This window comes from Copidosoma floridanum, unplaced genomic scaffold (assembly GCF_036245765.1).
Source record: "Copidosoma floridanum isolate Cflo_tuat_1 unplaced genomic scaffold, Cflo_Japanese_pri ptg000033l, whole genome shotgun sequence".
Classification (NCBI taxonomy): domain Eukaryota; kingdom Metazoa; phylum Arthropoda; class Insecta; order Hymenoptera; family Encyrtidae; genus Copidosoma; species Copidosoma floridanum.
This window is the reverse complement of record NW_028321910.1, coordinates 2,759,736-2,772,161: the sequence shown is the minus strand read 5'-3', so window position 1 is coordinate 2,772,161 and position 12,426 is coordinate 2,759,736. Positions and strand designations below refer to the sequence as shown.

The following is a 12,426-nucleotide window of genomic DNA, read 5'->3' as shown; positions in this document are numbered from 1 at the left end:
TTTATTTCAGAATTTGAGTAACGATACAAATCATAGCTTATGGTTTTTACTTCTATCAGCAGTCCCATGACTGCCCACTGGCTCTTTATTTATTTCTGCAGGTTGCAGGTGCCGTTTTTGAGACAAATGGTATGAACAATGTGGTGGATAACCATCATTTAGTAATTTAATCAATCAACAAACTAACAATTAAGTGCCTTGGTTGTGTAGTGATAGGCGCTTAAGTTATTTAATTTATTTCATTAATAAATAAAACGACCAGTAAGCACCCCAGGTTGAGTAGTATTTAAAGCTTGTCTCATTACTTAATTATGAGTTAACTAAGCAGCCTGTAACTACCCTGAGTTATATGGTGATTGGCGCTTGTGTCATAAGTCAATTAATTTAATTAATCAACAAACTAACCAGAAAGCGTTCCAGGTTATGTGTATATTGGTGCTAGCGTAATAACATTTAGTTAATGAATAAAAAAAGCAACCAGTAACCGGCCCAGGTTGTGTGGTGAGTGGCGTTTTTGCCAGTACTTAATTAATGTAGTAAACTTGCAAACCATTAAGTAAGCTCCCCGAAGTGTGTGTGAGTTAGCGCTTGCGTTATTTAATTTATTTCATTGATAAACACAGCGACCAGTAAGCGCCCCAGATTAAGTGGTACTTTTCGTTTGTCTCGTTATTTAATGAATTTAATTAATTAACAAAGCGAACAGTAACCACCCTGAGTTGTGTGGTGATTAGCGCTTGTGTCATGTATGAGTTAATTTATTTAATCAACAAACCGACCAGAAAGCGTTCCAGGTTGTGTGATGATTGATACTTGAATTATTACTTAATTAATTTAATTTCTTAGCAAACTAACTGGTAACCGCTCTGGGTTATGTATAGATTAGCGCTTGCATCATTATTTTTATCATATTTATTTAATTAATAAATAGCAATCAGTAATCACCCCAGGTTGGGCTGTAGTTAGGGCTTGTTTTATTATTTTATCAGTTTAATCAATCAACAAAGCAATCTGTAAGCACCCTGGGTCGTGTGTATATTGGCGCTTGCATCATTTTATTTTTATTTAATTAATTAATAAAGTTTCCCGTAAGTACTCCAGGCAGTGTGGTGAGTGGCGCAACCACCAGAGACTACTGTGATCGGTCATCACTTTGAAGCGTGTCCTTTCGATATACAGGCGAAACTTTCGTGTCGCCCATAAGACCACGAGGTATGATCGCTCTGTCACAGTGTAATTTTGTTTAGACAGTGTCATTGAACAGCTCACAAGCTCCAGCACCTTTTTTTGTCTGTTGACTATCTACGACAGCACCGCGCCTAATCCGGCTTGTTCGCTGCAGATGGATGCTATCTCTTGCGAACTCGCGTTCAAAGGTTGCATCTTGCTGATACTAGCAATCTTCAGCTGTTTTCTGGTCTCTGTAGCCTTCACCTTGGGTTTGTACGCTGGTTCTAGCAGGTAAAAGTATTTGGGTGGGGGTGGCTCACGGAATACGCTTTTTAGCTCCAAAAGGCGCTCCACCTCGGGGACTCTTCACTGCACTTCTGCTAGGCTGCAAACCTCGTCTCGTTGGACTCGATTCTGTAGCTTGGGTTGCATGTTCCTGTGATACAGGTTCAGTTGACGTTTGACTGGCCACGGAGGTTGGATTTGCCGCATGATATTCTTAATCTGTATTAAAAAATTTCATATGGACTCGCCAGCGTATTCGGTGCGCATTGGCGCATCTGAGATAAGGCGTTACCGCACCTCTTTACCTGAGCCATACCACTCCTGCCCCGCAGCTACGAAATCAGCCCAGCTGATCTACTGATTGCAATCATTGCGGAATCATGTCGCTGCCATGCTACTCATAAGTCTTAGCAGAGCTGAGGGAAGCTCTACTTTCGTTAACCCGAAGCCGTGCAGCACTCGGTAATACGTGTGAGAAAAGTGTCGAAATTGTCGTAACTTTCTTCCATGAACTTCACGTTCCATTGCCAGATAATTTGTCCTAAATCCCGGCATCTGGCGTCAACGTACGACCTGCCTAACCCCGACTGCCTTTCACCGGGAGAAGACCCCCCTCCAACCAGGCTGGACGTGTGGGGTCAACTGGTGCAGCCGAATTCCGGGTAAGTTGGAGTACGTGGGGCGCGTTGACAAGCTTACCGTATACGTGTGTGGCCACGTTGTAAACGCTTGTGTCTGCGTTGTAATCGCAGATGGTGCCGTTGAGTTTGCACTCATCTGCGTGTAGGTAGCCATAAGGGTGCCATCGTTGTGTGTGGTGGTGGCACTAAAATATGTGCTGATGCCGACTACATGTCTACGTTATATCAGCCGTTTCTGAGTAGCGTAGTTTGCCATCTCACGAGATTAGCAAGCGTCTGCTCGCTGAAAATTGTTTCGCACCTTCTCGCCATCACGTTGTCACTTTTGCCTCCTTCTTAATCTTGGAAAGCCACGTTTCTCATTTGTGGCTGGCTCTTATTAGCTGTAAAGGCCGAGCACTTAGTCGTGTTAAGTTCACGATGTCTTCATTGGTTTTGAACAGCTTATCACGCAGCCATCTGTTCTCCTCTTCGAGAATCTGCGCCGATTGAGCCCTTCTATACTCATCTGAGTTTCCGATAGATGAGGACGTATTAATGAGAAGCTCGTCTTCATTTGTAGCAGCTGCTCAGACATCAGGGGCTCCAGCTAGCGTGCTAGAACTTGCCGCCATAGTCAAGGATCTTAGAAGTTCGTTCATTTCCTTACTATCCCGCACTATTTGTAGTGGATGTACGACTTAAATTCCATCGTCGTTTGCTTTTGCACATTTCTCGCAGGCTTTTGCTATCATAAGGTGACGAGCCCCTATATGTCGTACTATGACTGCGTTGACATCCTCCACCAGTTCGAAGTCCTCGGGGACGTATCTCTCCACGAGCCACTGATATAAAGGTGATGAGCCCTGACTGCCTCGCTGCCAGTCGTTAACAGCTCAAGATTTAAAAAAAAATCGATGCCCAGGTCCTCTCTTATTACTGACCAGCAAAATTCAGTGAGTGTATCTTCTTGAGAGCTAGCCAAAGTTCCTATAGTCTTTTAAGGTGCTCAATTCGCGCTACACAATTTATTGGCAGTAAGAGTACTATGCCACAACACAGACATTAGCTTGGGGGAGAGGGCTGACGGGTAGGGAAGGTTTGCGCCAAGGCGTTAGCTGCATGCAACTTTTTCGCCTATATTCAGAGCTTAAGCCTTTTAGTTAAATTATTGGACAGAAGAGAGTCTTTTTAAACCAAAAGAAAAAACCTTTTTCATACAGAGGTTTACTAAGGTGTACCGAGCTGGCGTCAATTGGTACAACAAAGAAGACCAAGCCCAACAAGTTTGGTGTTAAGCCAAATGAGACGTTGCTCCAGATTTTTCACTGACATTCCAGAGTTTTTATTTGCTTCTTATCCAGCTTTTGGTTGGTCATGTACCTCTGTACAAATCCACACGTTTATTCTATACTGAAGAGCGGAACAAGAAGTTCAACAAAAAGACATGAAAGCATTTTTAATCAATTTTTTAACTTCTATTTAAAGGTGGTAATGTATATATTTTTATAGATCAGTTACTTACGCATTAGTTGATAACATTATCGTCAATAACTAGATATCATGGGGTGCTTATTGGCCAATGATTAAATTTATCAAGCAATAATTAAAAACACAAGCGCAAATTATCAGATACCATGGACTGCTTACTGACCAATAATAACATTTGTAAGGTGGCCAGTAAATACCCCATGTTATTTAATGATAAGCGCTCCTGTTTTCAACTAATGCTTTATTAATCATTCAGATGCTCAGTAAGCGCCCCATCATACCTAGTGATTTACAACAATGTTATAATTTTATGCGTTTTTTATTAATAGGTATACATACATAAATAAAGCACCAATTTAAAATCGGAGGAGCAAACATTTAAAGCTCTTTCTTATAATCAGCTTACATAGGCTCTTTTATACTTAATACTATTAAAATGCTTTTTAACATGCTAACCTGACGAATTATTTAGAGTCAGGAGTTGTGAGAACTGAAAATTAATGTGTTGATAAGAAACGAGCCTGGATCTATTTTTGCTTGCAAGAGCTTCTATTAAGAGTTCGAACTGTATCAATAATTACATACGTAGTGCAAAATCTTTAAAAAATCTAGTTATCTAAAAAAATCGACCAATCTTGTTTTCCATGTTCTTCTTAAAATCGTGAGAGATTCAAACAAGTTTTTTGTATTTATGTGCCTGTTATTTTATAATAAATAATTCAAGCTATGATTCTTGAAGTCTATTAAATAGAACTACTTAAAAAGTATCTTAAAGATTTCAAAGTTAAGCCACCCGTTGTGAGTTCTGCGAGCTATTTGATGGAAGCAATCTGTGTCACGTGGTTAAAGATACAAGTAAAACGACTAGGCTACTATAACTACAAAAATGAAATTAGCTGCCTTGCGTTGTATGGCTAGAGGTACTGTTTGGTGGTCTATCTTATCAACTACAAACAGTCAGATAAATTTATGCAGAACTTCGTGTGTTGCATAAAATGTAAAACTAATAAACCAATTGCAAAAATGGAAACTGCAATTTAAATTACAAAATTTTAATATTTTTTTAAGTAAGTGATCTAAAAAAATATATACAGTACCACCTTTGGAACAGAGAAAAAAAATTTTTGTTAACTGTATATGTGCAACATCAGTAACATTGTACTGATGTCAATAGAAGATTTAGTTTACGAGATTTGAAATCTCGCGCTTTAGGATATTCTCTTACCTATAAGGGCCAATCATAAGCGTGCGCGCGTCTATTAATACACCAATAGACTCTGTTTATACTTACCTTTGTCCAGCAGCTTGCTGCTGCTGCGGTTATCGTTAGTCAACCTCAAACGCCCTTTTCGGTAAGTCGCTTTGCACTCGTGTTATAATTTTCACGTGTATCGTTTTATGTAAGATTATTGTAACAAAAACGATTCACAATTTAGATTGACACGTAATTTCTCAGTTTGACTCAAAAATTAGTCCTGCCTTTTTTATCTTGCATGTAAGCAAGTATTATGACTTGTTAAATTAGAATTAAATAGAGAGATTGTTTTTTGTAATAAACGGCTAAAGTGCTTAAAAGTGTGTTGTGAATTATAACAGTGTTCTTCAATTACATCCTTTCTCACGCTCCCTCAAATCCGGCGTGCGATAAAAAAAATCTTACTGAGTTCGATTTCGAACATGGTCCTTCGAGCCGGATGTGGGGAGGTGAAATATAGGTGTAGGACATTTTCCTTTTGTGTAAGATCCGTGGTCGTTTTATCGGCCATCTTAGCTTCTTTTCACGTTCTCGGGCGACGAGGCTGACGCGGTCAACGCGCCGGTGCGTAGTCCGTACGCACACACACACACACATAGCCATATTTCTTTTTCTCTGTTCTTTCTTCGCTTGTCGTCGGGTGCGAGCGAGTCCATTGTTTATATAGGGGACTCACTGCTCCTCGTGCTTTGGTCGTCATCAGCGTGTGCTGCTGCCTGCCTCTGCAGAATATTGTGCCAACACCGCTGCTGCTGCTGGCTTCACGGGTCCTTTTATCTTCAGCGTGTGCTGCTGCCTGCCTCTGCAGGCTATTGTGCCAACACCACTGCTGCTTCTGGCTTCACGGGTCCTTTTATCGTCAGCGTGTGCTGCTGCCTGCCTCTGCAGGCTATTGTGACAACACCGCTGCTACTGCTCGTGCTTCGGTCGTCGTCAGCGTGTGCTGCTGCCTGCCTCTGCAGGCTATTGTGACAACACCGCTGCTACTGCTCGTGCTTTGGTCGTCATCAGCGTGTGCTGCTGCCTGCCTCTGCAGGCTATTGTGCCAACACCGCTGCTGCTGCTGGCTTCACGGGTCCTTTCGTCATCAGCGTGTGCTGCTGCCTGCCTCTGCAGGCTATTGAGACAACACCGCTGCTGCTGCTGGCTCCACGGGTCCTTTCGTCGTCAGCGTGTGCTGCTGCCTGTTTTGGCAGGCTGTTGAGTCAGCACCGTTGCTGTCAAGTCCTGCAGGTCTTTCGAACTCAACATAACTACGAATACTTGGTCCTGTTTACACGGTTTGTAAAATTGTATATTTTTGGTTTGTAACATCAGTTCCTTATAGTTTTTCGTTTTTTTTGTTTACCGAATGACTTGAATATATTTTTGCGAACTTAATTTTATGTAAGCACTTGTAAAAATTAAGAACAGTACCGTCGTTTAGCGTTATTGTTGAATTAGTTAGCTTGTGTCTGACTCAAATTTGGCTACGGTGCGTGGTTTGTATTTATTTATTGAATATTTATTAATTGAATTGAATTTTACCTTATCAAAATGGATAACCTTTATGAGGTACAAGTTAAACTGTTTAACAAAATTAAAGGTTCCTTTACAAACTTTAAGAAACTTGGCCAGATGAAAATGACCAGGGGTCAGGCTGACTCTAGGCTTTAACAACTCAGAGATACTTTTGAACAGTTTAAATCCACTCATGATAACATTATGAATATAAAACCTTTACCCACATTCCATGATTATTTTAAAAATGAGTGCTTTGAAGTGGGAGAGGATACTTTTTATTCAGTTCAGGGTGATTTTAACGATTTTTTTAATTCGCTTAATGATCAATCGAATCCAACAGGCACATTACCTCCTACTAATGCCAATGGTAGTTCGTTTCAGAGTTTCTCTTTTTTACCTCCAATAGACTTGCCATCCTTTGATGGTGATTTTGCTAACTGGGAGAATTTTCGCAATGTTTATAGGGCTATTGTCCATAGGAAGCAAGAATTACCAGCTATTATTAAATATCAACATCTTAGGGCGCATCTAAAGGGTGAAGCTTTAGACCTCATTAAAAATATACCCTTGTCTGAAGAGAGTTATATACAAGCCTGGGATACCATAACCCGGTATTATGACAATAAACGTCGTCTCATTAATACGTATACAACTACTATTCTCAGTTGTCAAGCTATGAGAGGCATTTCTTGCTCTGAAATGAAGCGCATATCTAAGGATATTATAAGTTCTGTTGATTCCTTGATATCTTTAGAGAGAGCAGTAGGAGATGCTGACATATTTATCACTCTTGTAGTTAGTAGATTTGATTTTCAAACGAACAAGGATTGGCAAAAAATGTTAGGTAGTAGCAGTAATCCTCCTACTTTAGGTCAACTACGAGACTTCATTTTGGCACAAATCATTACAATGGAATCGTTTCCTTGTAAACCTGTAAATAAGATTGTAAATATTCGCGCAACTACTCCGTTTAAAAATATGGGATCTTCTAGTAATAAGCCTATATCTGGTGTTACTGCACATCAGACAACTGTTTCAGATTCCATTGTTTGCCAATTTTGTAATCAAAAACATCATCTTGTCTCTTGTGATTCATTTAAATCACAGGAGTGGAGCAATAAATGAAAATTTCTGAAGTCCCATCGTCTCTGTGTTAATTGTTTTGGTCCTCACCTTAATCGAGAGTGCTCTGGTAATAGTAAGTGTTCACACTGCAACCAAAAGCATCACACCATTATGCACAGAGGGGATAAGTCCAGCTCTACATCTGTCTCTGCTAAAAATAAGCAAACGAAATCTGTAAATAACTTGACGAACTCCTTTACTGTACAAAACCAAGCTCAGATTTCTTCAGAGTCTAGTGTGAATGTACAGTCATCAAGTTTTAATAAAATCGTCTCGTCCAAAATGCTTTTAGCTACTGCTCGTGTTTTCGTGTATGCCACTGATCGATCTCGCATATTGGTACGAGCTCTCATTGATCAGTGCTCACAGAGTTGTCTTATTACTAAATCTCTCTGTGATATGCTGCATTTGGAACCGAGATCAGTAAGTACGACTCTGTCAGGAGTGGGTGGAGTGATTTCCATGAACGCTCGTAAATCTGTTGCTTTCAAATTAAGGCCTCATTTTGAGTCTGATTTTGAGCACTTTGTTGATACGTTAGTTGTGTCGAAAATTTCTTCCTACGAACCACCCCTAGGTAGTCGTTTAGCAAATTTAGATTATGGGAAGGACGTTATTCTAGCAGATCCAGAATTTTACAGGTTAGATAAAACTGATATTTTGTTAGATGCATCTGTCCATGCAATTATTATCGGTCAGGAAGTTCGCAAATTAGCCCCTGATTACCCAGTTGCCTCTGCTTTGCAAATTGGTTTGTTGTTATCTGGTCAGATGCCCTTTGGTTCAGGATCCAACTTGTCACAAAAATCATTGGTTATAGTTAATGTTGAGGAAACAAAGCTTAATAAGTTAGTTCAGCGGTTTTGGATTATTGAGGAACCTCTCAAGCCTCGAAAAATTTTGAGTAAAGACGAGATAGCCTGTGATGAGACTTTTATCAATTCACACTCTCTAGATTCTACCGGCAGGTATGTTGTACGGCTTCCTTTCAAAGTTAATCCTAAAACTCTTCCTGAACTACAAAGACAATCGTACCAATCAGCGTTGGCAGTTTTTCACCATTTAGAACGGAGGTTTGTGAAAGATAAGTCTCTACATGATGCTTATTCAGCATTCATGTCTGATTATATATCTTTGGGCCATATGAAGGAATTACCGGTTGACAAATTAGCAGCTTGTTATCTACCTCATCATGAAGTTTTTAAAAACAACAAGTTGCGAGTAGTTTTTAATGGATCAGCTTTTTGTTATTCTAGTTCCTCGCTCAATTCCATTTTACACTCTGGAGAGAATTTATTGCTTAGCTTATTTGATTTTATTATGAGATGGAGATTTTACCAAATCGTCTTTACTACTGACATTGAGAAAATGTTCCAACAAGTTTTGGTAGCTCCTGAAGATCATGAGTTTCAGGCCATTTTATGGAGACCTAATGCATCTGTACCTATTCGATCTTACGTCTTAAACACTGTTACATATGATTTGACAAGTTCACCTTACTTGGCTACACGTGTTTTAAGACAACTTGCCAAGGATTACACTGAATCTTATCCTATAGCTGCTCAAGTTCTTTGTAAAGACTTCTATGTGGATGATTGTTTGTCTGGTAGCCATACGTTAGAAGATGCTAAGATTAAATGTCAGCAACTAATTGAATTGTGTGAATTAGGTCAATTTCCACTGAGAAAATGGTCAGCCAATTCATCTGAGTTGATAGCTGAGTTACCAGTAAGCCACTTATCTAGGAAGCCAAAGATCCTAAGTGATGATGAACCAATTGTTTCTGTTTTAGGCTCATATTGAAATCCTAGTAGTGACGAGTTTCGATTTTGCGTTATAGTAAACGTTGACACACCCTTTCGCTGGACCAAACGTACTCTATTAGCGCAGTTGTCAAAATTTTTTGACCCTTTAGGATGGTTGGCTCCAACGATAATTTTGCTAAAATACTATTTCAATCTTTTTCGTTGTTGCAAGTGTCTTGGGATGATTCTCTGTCACCTAATTTGGTTAAAGCCTGGACTTATTGGTTAAATGTAACACCTTTGTTGAACGAAGTTCGAATACCTAGATGGAATCATTTTTCGCTAGACTGTGAATCTCTCGAACTTCATGGTTTTGCCGACGCTTCTAAAAACGCCTATGCAGCGGCTGTTTATTCACGCGTTGTACGCAAGGGTGAAATTTTTGTACATCTTCAATTGGCCAAAACGAAAGTAGCTGCGATTAAAGCGCTAAGTATTCCAAGACTAGAGCTATGTGCTGCAGAATTGTTATCCATAGTAGTTAGTCATTCTGTTGATGTTAATTCATTAAAAGAAATACCAGTTTACATGTGGTCCGATTCTAGGAATGAACTATATTGGCTCAATGAACTTCCTTCCAAATGGCCAGTTTTCATAGCTAATAGGTGTTCAAAGATTTATGAATTGACTCCATATGCTAAGCGGCATTATATCTCGTCAAAACAAAATCCAGCTGATGTAGCTTCTAGAGGTGTTCTTCCGGGCCAATTGCTAAATCAAATATTATGGTTTCAGGGCCCTAAGATTCTTTATGAATTGCACCCTAATTATCCAGAGTTTGGAGTAGAAAGGATTGCCTTCTGTAAATAGTTTAATGCCTCCTGTAAATAGTTTCTTAAATAGTTTTGAGTCCTTTCATATGACTCTAATAACTTGTTGTTCCGAGTGGGAACGGTTGCTAAGAGTAACAGCATATTGCCTTTGTTTTACAAACCGTTGTTTACATAAAGTTAAACAAAAGAATTCATATTTACCTATAGCTGGCGATCTTAAGCCCTCTTTACAGGCTAGTTTGCAGTTTATAGACTTGTATTCTTTTATTGAAGTTGACTCGATTCACCTTTCAACATCAGAAATTGATTGTGCTAGACTGTGTCTAGTTTATCAGCATCAACAATGTCACTTTTCCGCTGAGTTCAATGTACTTACTTAAAATCAAGATCAAAGTTTAGAAGATAGCTTACCACTACTTTGATCTAGCCGTTTGCTTAATCTTACGCCGTTTATAAACCACGGATTGATAAGAGTTGGGGGTAGATTAAGTAGAGCCCTACTTGATGATGATGCCAAACATCCCTTGATACTAACAGATTAACAGATAGAGATCAGTTGACATTTATGCTTATTGACTATTATCACCGATTAACTTTACATGGTGGAGTGCAGTTGACGATTATTACACTCTGTCAAACGTACTGGATTGTAAGTGGTAGACGGACTGTAAGAGCTGAGCTGACTTGTTGCATCACTTATAAAAGATATAAGTCTAAACCACAAACTCAGTTAATGGGAGACTTGCCTTGTTCTTGTGTTACTCAGAGTCCTCCTTTTCCAAAATCAGGGATCGAATATGCTGGCCCCTTTTCAATACGCTTGTCAAAACACAAGGGTAAAGGAACTTTCAAGGGTTACATTGCAGTTTTCATCTGCATGTCATCTCGTGCAGTATATCTTGAAGTTGTGGAGGATTATACAAAGGAGGCATTTATAGCTGCCTTTCACAGATTTATTTCTAGACGTGGTCACTGCACTAGACTGCACTAGTCTCTAGACTGCCCAACAGAAAAAACATTAGCCATACCTGAAAATATTTATATTGCTCCTAGAAGTTACAAATATAGCAAAAACATCGACCATTCGCGACATAACAAGTCCGTAAAACTAGAGAGTAACGCAGGCAATTATTTTGCTCACAACACGCCTAATGACTCACCATGTTTAATCAAAAATGTTCTGATAAAAGAAACGTATGACACAAATTACGAATGATACAACAGTTTCCCTAATATCAAGTATACTCAAGAAAACAACCAAAATATTTGCAACAACGAAGAAAAATTTAAATCTACCGCTTATAAGGACCTTTTCCACTAAGATGACCGTAAAATGGTCGAACACAAATTATCTACACAGTGCAAGAAAGAAATTCTTTCCACGTCAACTAACAATGTTTCAAATTACACAACAACAGTCAACATAAAAATTAACACTAGCCAAAACCATTCAGTCCAACTATCAAAACAAGAAACGCAATTTGTTGATCCAAAACCCAAAGACAGCGAACCTGCCAGTATAAACCAAAAAATAGGAAAAAAAATGTCCATAGAATCGCTAAAAGTTTGTAAAAGAGAAAGACTTAACAGTAAAAACTTTTTGAAGAAATACTTGACAAGAAATACTAAAAGAAAAACTTTACAAGAAATCAACCAATAAACGTAGGCACAATGTTGCTCAAAAGTGGAAAATCAAACATTTTAGATAGGAATAACAACAAGAAAATATCACGTATCTCAGTTAAACGAAGGACTAAAAATCCAAGAGACAGATTATTCAGCACGATTAAAACTGAAGTAAATATCTCAATCACTTATTATTTTAAAATTCTTGAATCTAAACTAAACGATACAAGAAGTTTAATGTTTAAGGAATCAAAATCTCTGAACGACGATATAAAATCAGACGATAATAAGTATCCACCCAAAACAACTGAAAATTTTAAAACTGACATAAATCATGATTTGCAAGTAAATAGGTCAGCTAGAAACGAGACAACTCGAAATGCAAAATATGACTACATTGTCAAAAATATAATAAGTAAGAAAGAAATTACCATAGGTATTAAACTAAAATCGAATCTTAGAAATTATAAAACATCTTTTAATTTTACACGAAAAGAAATCACTAAAGTAAGTGTAAAGCAGAATACATACTACAAACAAAAAGAAACTAAAATAGGAAAATCTTTATTCACCATGCTGAATTGCAATAACCAAGCAGAAGCCAGTTACACTCCAAAAGTAAAGATACATAACCTACCAGCAAATCTTCTACAATATAAGAAGCTCAGAAGAAATATACGGCAAAAAATGAATCAACACCATATTAAGCTTAAGCGATGATATAAATTTATATTGCAAATAAATTAAGGCTTTTAGTAGTAACCTTTAACTCG

The 12,426-nt window shown here is 38.5% G+C and overlaps 2 protein-coding genes across 2 annotated transcripts; both read left to right on the top strand.

The window, feature by feature from the left end:
* The first annotated feature begins 7,848 nt into the window (after positions 1-7,848).
* Positions 7,849-9,252, top strand: LOC149373297 (uncharacterized). Its single transcript, XM_089597531.1, has one exon. It carries the CDS (start codon positions 7,849-7,851, stop codon positions 9,250-9,252), a length of 1,404 nt encoding a protein of 467 aa, XP_089453657.1.
* Positions 9,253-9,365: 113 nt separating this feature from the next.
* LOC149373296 (uncharacterized) lies at positions 9,366-10,064 on the top strand. Its single transcript, XM_089597530.1, has one exon. The coding sequence runs from the start codon at positions 9,366-9,368 to the stop codon at positions 10,062-10,064; it is 699 nt and encodes a 232-aa protein (XP_089453656.1).
* The last annotated feature ends 2,362 nt before the right edge of the window (positions 10,065-12,426 follow it).

What these genes read in the sequence shown, in the direction of transcription:
- LOC149373297 (XM_089597531.1), top strand. Translation starts at nt 7,849, where the DNA reads ATGCTGCATTTGGAACCGAGATCAGTAAGTACGACTCTGTCAGGAGTG.
- LOC149373296 (XM_089597530.1), top strand. Translation starts at nt 9,366, where the DNA reads ATGGTTGGCTCCAACGATAATTTTGCTAAAATACTATTTCAATCTTTT.